Source organism: Eumetopias jubatus, unplaced genomic scaffold (assembly GCF_037043125.1).
Source record: "Eumetopias jubatus isolate StellerSeaLion01/CBP00866 unplaced genomic scaffold, mEumJub1_p1.0 scaffold_7, whole genome shotgun sequence".
NCBI lineage: Eukaryota > Metazoa > Chordata > Mammalia > Carnivora > Otariidae > Eumetopias > Eumetopias jubatus.
This window is the reverse complement of record NW_028274813.1, coordinates 82,652,448-82,664,465: the sequence shown is the minus strand read 5'-3', so window position 1 is coordinate 82,664,465 and position 12,018 is coordinate 82,652,448. Positions and strand designations below refer to the sequence as shown.

At 46.9% G+C, this 12,018-nt stretch overlaps 1 protein-coding gene across 1 annotated transcript; it reads right to left on the bottom strand.

Moving 5' to 3' along the window:
- Positions 1-10,099, bottom strand: KNSTRN (kinetochore localized astrin (SPAG5) binding protein). Its single transcript, XM_028119386.2, has 9 exons — positions 9,876-10,099; positions 9,593-9,687; positions 6,867-6,996; positions 5,540-5,587; positions 4,067-4,172; positions 3,747-3,840; positions 2,222-2,283; positions 1,409-1,483; positions 1-701 (listed from the first exon to the last, which is right to left on the bottom strand). The coding sequence occupies exons 1-9, from the start codon at positions 10,082-10,084 to the stop codon at positions 570-572; spliced, it is 951 nt and encodes a 316-aa protein (XP_027975187.1). The 5' UTR covers positions 10,085-10,099; the 3' UTR covers positions 1-569.
- Between the last annotated feature and the right edge of the window lie 1,919 nt (positions 10,100-12,018).

Below are 12,018 nucleotides of genomic sequence, written 5' to 3'. Positions count from 1 at the left end.
TTTAGATTAAAAGCTCCAAAGTGTATTATTTCAGGTAGGTGTTATTGCTATCTATACCTTCACCCCATTTATTAAGCCATTTCAATAACTTCACGTTCATTAATTTACAATGAGGTCTAGAGCCCAACCAGGATGAGACGGAATGTGTTCCAAGTTAGAAGGGGACAGCATCGCTTCTGATGTCTCCCGTGGAGCCTCTGCACTCCAAATGCACAATTAAGGTTTTCTTCCTACACATCTGAATGTGACCTTTGGGATCCTCTGGCTGTGGCTGGTTTAGTCTCCTGATTCTAATAGCCTGCCGCTTTGTTGCCCAGAAGGTCGATCCAAGCTTCTGCACCCCCCACTCCCTTGTCGGCCTCGATTATGTGTGTGTGAGGTCGGGGGAACCCACCAGTCCGAGGGTGGCGTTCGCTTGCCTGAAGGAGGAAGCGCCATTCTATCTGTCCTTAATCCTACTGCAGCAAATGTCTCCATTCTGGGGACGGTGAGTTCTAGAAGGTCATGGCCAAGAAGCAGATGTCCTGAGTGGCTTCCCCTGTGGGAGCCATCTGGTCACTTGCTTTTTATCACATTTCTAATAGCTGCTCCATTTCCTCCAGGGCTGCCGTAAAATCATTTACTTGATTGTTACATAATGTCTGCTGTTCTAGGAACCGGGCCCTCTCTTCTTCTTTCATCTTCAACTTGACTTTTAAGGCCTGCGTGGAAAGACATTCAAAAAGAAAGAAACAAACAAACGAACACCTACAAAACTGATTCACATGAAAGGCAATACCATCTCAGGACATTATGCTTCTCCTTCCTTCAGGAAGACCACTGGAATACTGACACGTGATTTTCTATCTTAGATCTGTATATCTGTGCTGGTTTTAGGAATGGTCTCTCTCTACTACAGACTCCTATCTCTAAACTGGAGCCATGAAATCCTCTAGGATTCAGTGTACTGTCCCCTGATTCTTCCAAGCAATCCAAAGCAGTCCAGACTCAAGAATCTGGGTTTCCTGTTACAGTTTCCTTGAGATATCAAGTTTCCAAAGCATGGCTCTCACATTGAGCAACCTAGTGTTTTGCACATTGCCTCAAGCCCTGTAGATGTGAACACTTCTGAGTCTTTGGAATAGAACATCAGTTGAAAAAAAAATGGTGAGCAGTCTTGCAATTTAGTGAATAGTAATGCATCAGTGTTGGTTTTTTAATTTTGACAAATATACTATGATAATCTATGATGTTAATATTAAGGGCACTAAATTCTCTGTATTTATCTTTGCAACTTTCCTATAAATCTATTATTACAAAGCAGTTTATTAAAAAGAAATAAATTGATAAATAAGAAAGAGTCCTCCAGAGCCCCACCCACTGTGGCAGGAAATGGTAATCTTGCCGCAAGGTGATGCCTGCCTCTCACCTGTAACTCTTCCATCTGCTTTTTGGCCGTTTCGTTAAAAAACTTCAGCTCATCCTGCAAAGTTTCTAACAGCAACTAAGAGGAAAGTACAATGTAGTAACAAATCTTTACTGATATGTGAAAACTTTCTTTATATAAACTAATGTCTTCATATAAAATGAAAGTTGATTAGATGATTGCTAACAACCCTTCCATTCATTCAGGCATTTACTGAGCATCCCCCATGGGCCGGGCCTTCTCCCGGGCACCCCTGGAGGAACACAGTCCACAGGATGGACAGATCACCCCACTTCCATGTGCTCTACGTTACACTGGCAATGTGGACAAACAGAGTAGCCATCAAAGAGGTGACTACTAGCCTGGGGGGCGGAGGAAGGCTTCCACAGCTAGCATTCTATGATTCTAAGGTGACAACTGATCTTTCCGGGGAAGAGGGTATAGAAGCTCAAAGACTTAATCCCAAACGACTACCTTCCTACTTTGGGGAGGGAACCAAAGAGAAGCCAAATTTAGTTCAGGCTGGACCTTTCTTTCATACAGTTCTCGGTAAACAGACAAGGGGAGAAATATGGTAAAATGGAGAACAGAGAAACCAGAAAGTTCTCTCTACAGGTCCACTGTAACATGTGTCTTAAAGTAGCATATTTTCAACTCCAACTCACTCACATCTGTAAGCACAAAGTCGCCTTCCAAGTAGAATATGCTATTTTGAGTACACATCCACTGTTCTCTTCCACTATCATGGAAAACAAAGGCGGCTTCCTGGGGTTTGCTGAGCACTTGGCCCTCGCCCACTCACACCCATGCCCTCACCATAGAGTCCGTGTGATCTGCGGCGGATTCCCGCTGTGATGCCAGGGTCTCACAGCCTAAAACTGACACAAATGACAAAGTCAGCCTTGCTTAGGGAACTGCACCTAAAGCAAAAACTAAAAACCCCTCCCCGGACAAGTACAGGAATATTCATGAGGGAAATTTCTCAAAGAGCCTGGTCCCTGACTTTCTCCTGAGTTTTTACCTTGGCAGGGCCACCCACACCTACCCTCAGAGCTTTATTTTACCTCCCTCCTCTCTAGCTTTGGATATGGTTAAAAGTTCATTCTGCTTTCTCTTCAGCTTAGCAGAAAATTTGTCCAAAGGAAATGTATCGGTTGGATTTTTTTGTTTATAATACAAAAAATTATTTTTATTTGAAAAAAAATTTTAAAGATTTGTTTATTTATTTTAGAGAGGAGAGAGACCACGCGTGAGTGTGGAATGAGGTGAGGGGCAGGGGGAGAGGGAGAGAGAATCTCAAGCCAACTTCCTGCTGAGTGCAAAGCCTGACAGAGAGCTGGATCCCATGACCGTGAGATCATGACCTGAGCCGAAATCAAGAGTCCGACGCTTAACTGACTGAACCACCCAGGTGCCCCACAAAAAGGTATTTTTTAAAGTTTTTTGGGCCTAAAAAATTATTATTTTTGGTAAAAGTAGTGCTTGTGCATTATAAATTAAAATCATACAAAAACATATATGGTGACTATAAAGAATATATCCTAAAATGCACAGGTTAATCAGCAGCGTTCAGAGTCAGTGTTCCTGAATTCAAAGAAGCCTGGGCCCCTTCACTGGGTATTCTCAGGCTCAACTCAGTCTGAAGCTCTTGTACAGTCTTTGGGCAATTCCTTCTTCTACTCCCCTCCTTGCTACAGACTCTGCTCTCTAGGGACAGGGTCAGAACAGAAATCACATTTAACCATTGTGATTCTGCTGATGAGCCGGGTTTAGAAGCCCTTGAAACAGTATCACCTCTGTCTTTTCCCACCTGGGAAAGTTACCGTGTTTGTTATCTGCCTTGGAAGAAATAAAATACTTCTGGTCTATTTGCAAGGTCATAATTGTTGGTACCAAATGAATGGCATAAAAGTGTTCAGATAGGAGATAATCCTCTCTCCACAACCATCTGAAATTCTGTTGGTTAAAGTCAACACCACAAGGGAACACAGAAAAGCTCCTCCAGGGCACCTGGCTAGCTCAGTCTGTACAGCATGTGACTCTTGATCTCGGTGTTGTGAGTTCGAGCCCCACATTGGGTGTAGAGATTACTTAAAAATAAAAAAATCTTGAAAAAGAAAGGAAGGAAGGAAGAGAGAAAGAAAGAGAGAGAGAGAGAGAGAGAGAAAGAGAGAAAGAAAGAAAGAAAGGATCATCCCAATCTTTATTGCTTTGCTAAGCAACCCAACACTGAACGGGCCGGCTGATGCTATGCTGGACTCTTGGCACACAGTCCACAATCCCCCCCAGGAAGGGGCACGTGCATTGACTCCTCTGAAGGCAACCGTGTACTGTCTCTTACCTGGGTTGAGGCCCTTGCTCTCCAAAATTGCCAAGCAGTTGTCCTGAAACTTCTCCAGCAGCTCCACCTTTTGGGTCAGGTCCTTCAGTTCTCCCTATGGAGGTGCCATGAGGACAGATCAGGCCTGTTCCCCTGTGTGTGTGTGTGGGGGGGGTCCTCTCCCGCCCCTGCTCTGACGGTGCCAAAAGCACAAGCCTGGCATCTTCTCTTCCTCCCCTCAGGCCCCCGGGCATACAAGCTTCTCCCCACCCAGGGGCCATCCCTTAGGTGTCCACACATTGCCTAGTGCAGTGACGACAGAGGTCTGGTGGGTCTCCCACCTGAGTTTCAGTCAACTTCTGGTGCAGCTGCTTGTTGATGGCCTCTAAGAGCTGGTTCTTATCCTTGAGCTCTTCCTCTGGTTTCTGCTTACCCGGCGGTTTGCAGCTGTAATGATAATTGTGCTCAGCTGCAGAGGTGGAGGTGTTAAGAAAATGGGCTATAGAGTCATACGAGCAGGGGTTCAAATCTGGGGGTCATTACATAGTGGTATATGACACTCAGTAAGTTACATAACCTCTTTGGGGCTTTGTTTCCTCATTTCTACAATTAGGATAATACCCACATCTCATAATATAATTATTGTGAAAAATAAAGGGAGAGAATACATGTAGAATTCTTGGCACAGCTAGTGACACATAGTAAATACTTAATAAATAATAGCCATTATCATCACTTCTTTTCAGTGCTCTCAGAGTCCTTCGTGAATAGTATTTTATCTTCAGAACTTTTTTTTTTTTTTAATTTTATTTATGTATTTGACAGAGAGAGACACAGCGAGAGAGGGAACACAAGCAGGGGGAGTGGAAGAGGGAGAAGCAAGCTTCCCACGGAGCAGGGAGCCCGATGCGGGGCTCGATCCCAGGACCCCGGGATCATGACCTGAGCCGAAGGCAGATGCTTAACAACTGAGCCACCCAGGTGCCCCAGAACTTTTTTTTTTTATTTTTATTTTTTAAGTCATCTCTACACCCAAAGTGGGTCTTCGAACTCACAGCCCCGAGATTAAGAGCTGCATGCTTGGGGCATCTGGGTGGCTCAGTCAGTTAAGTGTCTAACTCTTGATTTCCGCTCAGAGTCATGAGATCCAGCCCCACATTGGGGTTCCACACTCAGTGGGGAGTCCGCTTGAGTCTCTCTCCCTCTCCTGTACCCCTCCCCAGCTTGCACACACTCTCTTTAAAATAAATAAATAAATCTAAGGGAAAAAAAAAAAAAAGAGTGGCATGCTCTATCGACTGGGCCAGCCAGGGCCCCTATCTTCAGAACTTTTAAGACATGCCCAAATAATAGACTTGGAATTAGAACCTATTTGTATACACTTTCCAGCTTGTATTATTTCTGTCTTCAGAAGCAAAACATCTAAGCCAGCCTCAAACAGAGAGATGGATCCTTCCCTGGGATGTCTACCACCACCGTCTCGAAGTCGCTAACCCACGCGGTGCCTCCTATCCTGAAGGCTCACCCTCCTGTCGATGGGCTATAGCTGGGTTTGAGTTCCAACCAGCAGGGGGCCTGGCATGGAGCCCAGAAAGCTCTTGTCTGCTTCTCAAGATGGGAGCATCGCAGATCCTTGCCCTGCCAGTGGTTCTCCAACCAGGCTGTGCCTCACTCCGGAAATTCCACTCAGATTTCTGGGGTGGCACCCAGGCTGTCAGACACTAAACGAACCCACGAGTGATTCTGAGGCACAACCAGGACTGAGATCCACCACCTTAAAATGGCGGCCAACTTTCGCTTACCCTGATGCTTACCTCTTTCTGATGTTCCTCCTCATGGCAGTGTCTGCAGCTTTTACCTGCCTAGGGAAGCAAAAACAAAGAAATCAGGATGTTCGCTCGTCTTATTGTGATCATTTTGCACTATATACAAATATCTAAGCGTTATGTTGTACATCTGAAACTAATATAATATTGTGTGTTAATAGACCTCAATTAAAAAAACAAACAACAAAGAAATCAGAGACCAGTACCATTGCTATTCTGTGTGTTGTGAACAAGGCAGAACAAAGAGCCTGGTTTTCTGGGGAACCTGGGTGGCTCAGTCATTAAGCATCTGCCTTGGGCTCAGGTCACGATCCCAGGGTCCTGAGATCGAGCCCTGCATCCGGCTCCCTGCTCCACGGGAGGCCCGCTTCTCCCTCTTCCACTCTCCCTGCTTGTGTTCCCTCTCTCGCTGTCTCTCTGTCAAATAAATAAATAAAACCTTTAAAACTGTATATGTATATTTAAAAAAAAAAAAAAAAAAGAGCCTGGTTTTCTGAGGAAAAAACCAGAGACTGCATACAATGCGAACAGCTTCAGAAGCTCTGAAGGCCCGTGCGCTTTTGTTTCAGCCTAGACTATTGGAAAAGGCTTATGAGTAGGGAATGGGCTCCTCTCCTGACCCACCTCAACATTCCAACAGGCCTGCGGCCGCTCAAAATGGTGTGGCTACCTCATGTCAAGCTGGCTTCCATGGGAACTGAGCAGAGGGAAACACTACCCTGGGCGGGACTATGCTCAGACCAGCACCTAGGCTAACAATCAGCCCCACCCACTCTGACCACCACCTGGGGCGGTGTCTGGCCCCGGTACTGCTGTTTGCACACTCAGAGCAAGTGGTGAGATAACAAAGTACCTCTTATCCTAACCCTTGCTGGGCCTCTTCAGAACTGCTCAACACAGAATCTTGATTCTGAGCAATTTCCAGCAAGATGTTCTCATCAGGGCGCCTGGGTGGCTCAGCTGTTAAGCATCTGCCTTCGGCTCAGGTCATGATCCCAGAGTCCTGGGATCGAGTCCCACATTAGGCTCCCTGCTCGACAGGAAGCCTGCTTCTCCCTCTCCCACTCCTCCTGCTTGTGTTCCCTCCCTCACTGTATCTCTCTCTCTCTGTGTCAAATAAATAAATTAAAAAAAAAATCTAAAAAAAAGATATTCTCATCAGCATATTGAATGGAGCACTGGGTGTTATATGCAAACAATGAATCCTGGAACACTACATCAAAAAGTAATGATGTAATGTATGGTGATTAACATAATAAAATAAAAATTAAAAAAAAAAGATGTTCTCATCGGATACCAATGATTGGACTCTCACCCATTCTCTCGTCTTGGTTTGGTGATTTTTGTAACATCATTCTCTGAACCTCCTGAATGAAGTCTGGAAACATCCACTTCTTTGGACTTAACGGGTAATAGACTCTTAGAAGTGGCTCGAGTTTGTGTGTCTGCAAAGGAAGACAAGCGGGTGAAACCTCAAGCATAGTGACCCAACAGCTACAACTCTGTAACAGCTCTGTTCCAGGTTGTCAGAGCCCTGTATTTTCCAGTTCCAGAGCCCTGTATTTTTTTTTTTATATTTATTTATTTGACAGAGAGAGAGACAGCGAGAGAAGGAACACAAGCGGGGGGAGTGGGAGAGGGAGGAGCAGGCTTCCCGCCGAGCAGGGAGCCCGATGCGGGGCTCGATCCCAGGACCCTGGGATCATGACCTGAGCTGAAGGCAGACGCTTAACGACCGAACCACCCAGGTGCCCCCAGAGCCCTGTATTTTCATTCGGGCCCATCTCAATTTGCGAAGATTAATTCAGAAGAATCCGACTTCTAGACTAACTGGGGATGGAAACCAAAATCCTTTGAAGGTGACAGTGCAATGTATTTGAGGATCGCCAAAAGCCTGATGATAGGGCAAACCGAACAGTCAGAGGGTACGGGTGTGAAAGTGGATGTTGATACAAGCGAAGAGCAAAATGACAGGTAGTGTGGTGGTCTGCAGGGCGGCCCACAGTTGGAGCCTTCCTCCAGGACCAGTGGAAGCCGACCACCTTGTGAAGCTCCTCCGCCCTCTGCCCGTTCTCCCAAGGCTATGCTCAACTGCTGCAAGGTTCTCTTTCAACCATTGCATAGTTGTTGCTATCTCTTTATTCATTTTTATTTATTTTTTTAAAGTAGGCTCCATGCTCTACGTGGGGCTTGAACTCACAACCCCGAGCTCAAGAGTCACATGCTTTACCAAGTGAGCCAGCCAGGTGCCCTAGGTCTCTGTCTGAAGTAAAAGGTAACCTTGGGGGAAAATATTTACCTCCTCTTTCAAGTATTAGTAAGTCATACACAGTAACACATCCACCCCCAGGTGAAAAGGTGTTAATAATAAATTGATAAAAAATTAACACTCTTCATTGACTGGAATCAGTTCTTAATCTGTACTTGCTAGAGCCTAAGGACTGCACTTGGGAAAAATTTAGCAGGACTTAACAAAGACTGTCTTCTTGAAATGAGAGACACGGGGCACCTGGGTGGCTCCGTCGGTTAAGCATCTGCCTTCGGCTCAGGTCATAATCCCAGGGTCCCAGGGTTGAGCCCCGCAACAGGCTCTCTGCTCAGCAGGGTGTCTGCTTCTTCCCCCCCCTCCCCAAATAAATAAATAAGACCTTTAAAAAAAAATGAGATTCGCTAAGGAGGGGAATTGGTTGGCTGGTCAAAGAAGGGAAAGAGACTTGTTCTTCACTGCATAATGTTTTCTAACTTTGAATTCTTTTTTACATGTATATGTGATGTAGGCAAAAAACCTAGAGATAGCCTTAAAATGTTAAACTATTGAGGTTATATATGATCATAAAGCTGGGACAGAGATAGAAAGCTGAGATAAAAATTTCCAACTTGGCTGGGGGAGCCAGTCACTCTCCACTCAAGGAGAGGGCACTGCTCTCCAAGGCAAAGACAGTGCAAGGGGCGTGCACCCCCCCCAGCCCCAACTCCTAGGTCCTGCTGATGCCAGATTACCATTTCGGTGTTCTGAGGCCAGGTAAGACAAACAAAAAACCCCTTAAGCCTTTAGAGAAAAGCCTGTTTACTTCACAGATCAATCCGGCTGCTGCTCATCAACCAACTGCACAGAGTCCCCTGGGAAGGAGTCTTAAATAGCTACTTCAAAATCTCCCACCACAGGTTCTGATTTTTGAAGCTTATTTTGTGCCCTGCTCTAGAGATTAGGCAACTTGACAACTGCAGAGCGTAGGAGATGACTTTCAACCACAAGCCCAGTAACACAAAGCAAGATGGCAAAGCAATAAAGGTTATGGAAAACTCTGGCTGGGCCTGGCCCCTCTCTCTCACTTCACCCAACAATTTATTGAGAACTTACTATATAAGAGAAACGGTGCAGAAACAACTGTGAACTAGACATAGTGTGAACTCCAGTGCCTCCCTCTAGGAATCACGCTTCTGAAATGACTCCTCCCTTTTCCCTGAGGACAAACCCAGTCCCTCCAGATAGCCCAGATCTGGAAATCAAACTGGCAATTGTTTAAAAAGGGATTCCTGGGGCGCCTGGGTGGCTCAGTCGGTTGTGTCTGCCTTGAGCTCAGGTCATGATCCCAGGGGCCTGGGATCCAGTCCCACATCCGGCTCCCTGCTCAATAGAGAGCCTGCTCCTCCCTCTCCCTCTGCACCTCCCCCTGCTTGCGCTCTCTCTCTCTCTCCCTGTCAAATAAATAAATAAAATCTAAAAAAAGGGGGGATTCCTAGCTTGAGGCAATAATATTGTGAAACAATAAGCAACTTAAATCTAATTAGTGAATGCAATACGATTAGGTTTGGGAAGAGGAAGGGGGGAGGGCAGGTCTACAATCCTACCACAGGGCCCTTGCCCCAACTCCCATCATAAACCTAGACAGCCCAGTTCTAGGGGAGGTAGCAGGTTGTCAGAACCGATGAATTGCCCTTCCCCTGGCCGCGCCCCCCTTTCCTGGCCACTGATCTGTGCCCTCTTACTCCTCGGTCTGACCACCCTCCTCGGGTCCGTAGGGCTGTGTGGATGCCCACCTGCCGGCAGGCCGCCGCTCTGCACAGCGGGGGGTTGCAGAGTGTATACCGTCTTAACCACGCTGGTCATCGTAACGAGGCGGCACGGCTGGTCCCTGGAAGGTGCAAGGTGAACGTTACCGTGACGGGTCTGGGGGCCCGAGTAGGTGGAGGGCCCCCGGAGAGTGCGACCTGGCCTGTCCCGGCCCGGGGAAGAAGTCTGGAAAAAGAAAATTCTCCATTCCCAGCCCATCCCGCCCGCCCCCGACATCCACCCCCGTCCATCGCCCCGGGAGAGTCGAACCCAGGCTCCTGCAGCTCCTGCCCGCAGCCGTCGTTGCCCTGGTTCAAAGGAGGCTCCTCGGCAACTGCCGCACCAGCTACCGGGTCTGCCGCCCGGCTTTCAAACGGAAACTTCCGGTGATTGGGCGTGAGGGGGAGCGGTTCGCGCTCTGTAGGCGGCCATGTTGTACGGCTAGCAGTGTCGTGGGCCACGCCCTTAGGGGCTGCCATGCTGTACGGCAGGTCAGAGCTGAGCCGAGTGCCTGAGCTTCTAGGCCTTGGGTGTCAGAGGCCCCAGGTATGGGCGGGGGAGGGGAATGGTGAACTTTGCCTGCCTGAAAGGAGCTATGAGCCGCCAGCGTCGTATTCCGGACTTGAGACACAAACGCGGTCATCCTTAGAGTCTGTCACAATCTTCTTTATTTGGTCCGCGATTGTTAGGGATTTTGCATGATGCCTGATTGGCAAGAGCATAAGAGTATTTGGATGGGCAGGGTGGAGAGTAGCAGGTGAGGTTTAAAAAAGGGTCTGTGGGCGGAAATACGGCCTCACCTATGACAAACGAGGGGCTTGGACTCACAACGGAGAGATCAAGTGTCCCACCCTCTACCAACTGAACCAGCCAGGTGCCCCAACACTTATCCAGATTTTAAGCAGAGATTTAGAGTTATTCCTAGAGAACAGGCCAGGGTTCTCAAGCACTTAAGGCACTCATTCATTTTACTTAATGAGTATTTATTGAGCACCAGCTGTGTGCCAGACCATTCTTCTAAGAGGACGGATGGGGGCGGAGCAACAAACAAAGTCTGAACTGACTTTGGCTCTGCCCTGCTGGAGTTTACAATCTAGAAAATGGAAACAAAAAAATCACACAAACTTATTAGTTACATCTCAGTTAAGTGGGAAAAAAACTCAAATAAATATACATTTACCAACTGTAGTAAAACTATGAAGGAAAAGCACAATGTGCTATGAGAAGAGAAAATTGGGGAAACAGTTGAAATTGGATAGTGAGGGAAGACATCTAAGGTGATGTTTGATTAATGAAAGATGAATGGGAGTTTGGGGAGCCTGCGTGGTTCAGTCAGTTAAGTGTCTGCCTTCGGCTAAGGTCATGATCCCAGGGTCCTGGGATGGAGCCCCACGTGGGACTCCCTGCTCAGTGGGGAGTCTGCTTCCATCTCCCTCTGCCCCTCCCCCCTGCTTGTGCCCTCTCTCGCTCTCTCTCAAATAAATAAAACCCTTAAAAAAAGAAAAAAAAAAGGTGAGTGGGAGTTATTCAGTTGAACAATGGGGGAGAGAGGAAAAATGCAAAGTCCCAAAGCTGGTATGACTAGCCGGGAATGAAAGATGGGAAGAGAGATGGGAGGAAAGCGATACAGATAAAGCTGGAGAAATAAGTCAAATGGCAAGCTTTGCAGACCAGAGGTAAAGAGATTCGATTTTATCTTAAGAGTAATGGGAAGTCATTGAAATACTAGAGCAGGAGAGTGTTATACAATTTATATTTTAAGAAACTCATTCTGACTACTTCATGAAGGATTGAAGGGGGGTAAGGGCAAAACTAGGGTGGTAGTTGGGAGGCTACTGTAATGATTCATATGAGAGATGATGGTGGCTTGGCCATGAGGGTGCTGGTAGTACTGAGAGTGTAGAGGCCGCTTTTAAGCAAACAGGCTAGAGTGATAGAATACAGAAAGAGCCTACAGCAACCACCTGGCTGAATACAGATGGACCCAACAGGTGACCCACGTCAAAATCTCCATAGGTCCTAACTGACCAATGGGCTACTACAACTAGGCACAGTTACCGGAAAAGGGAAGATTCCATATGTTGCCATACCCCTTCACCTTCCCTCTTTAAAAACAGCCCCCACCCACTGTCTCGTGGCAGACAGCCTCTCCTTTGTTGTCCTGCCCGCGGCTCCCTTGTGTATTCAATAAACTTCTATCTCTTTTACCACCCATGCCACCGGCTTCCACCTGATCATTGTCCCACATTTTGGGGATTGGACACACACCCCATTTAGACACCACAAGGATGGAAGAGAAGCAGAGACATTTAAGACAGCTTTTGGACATAGAATCTCCGGACTCAGGGTTGGACTGGATGTGGGAGGAGGGCAAAGGGAGAAGGAAAATTTTTTTTAAAAGATTATTTTAAGA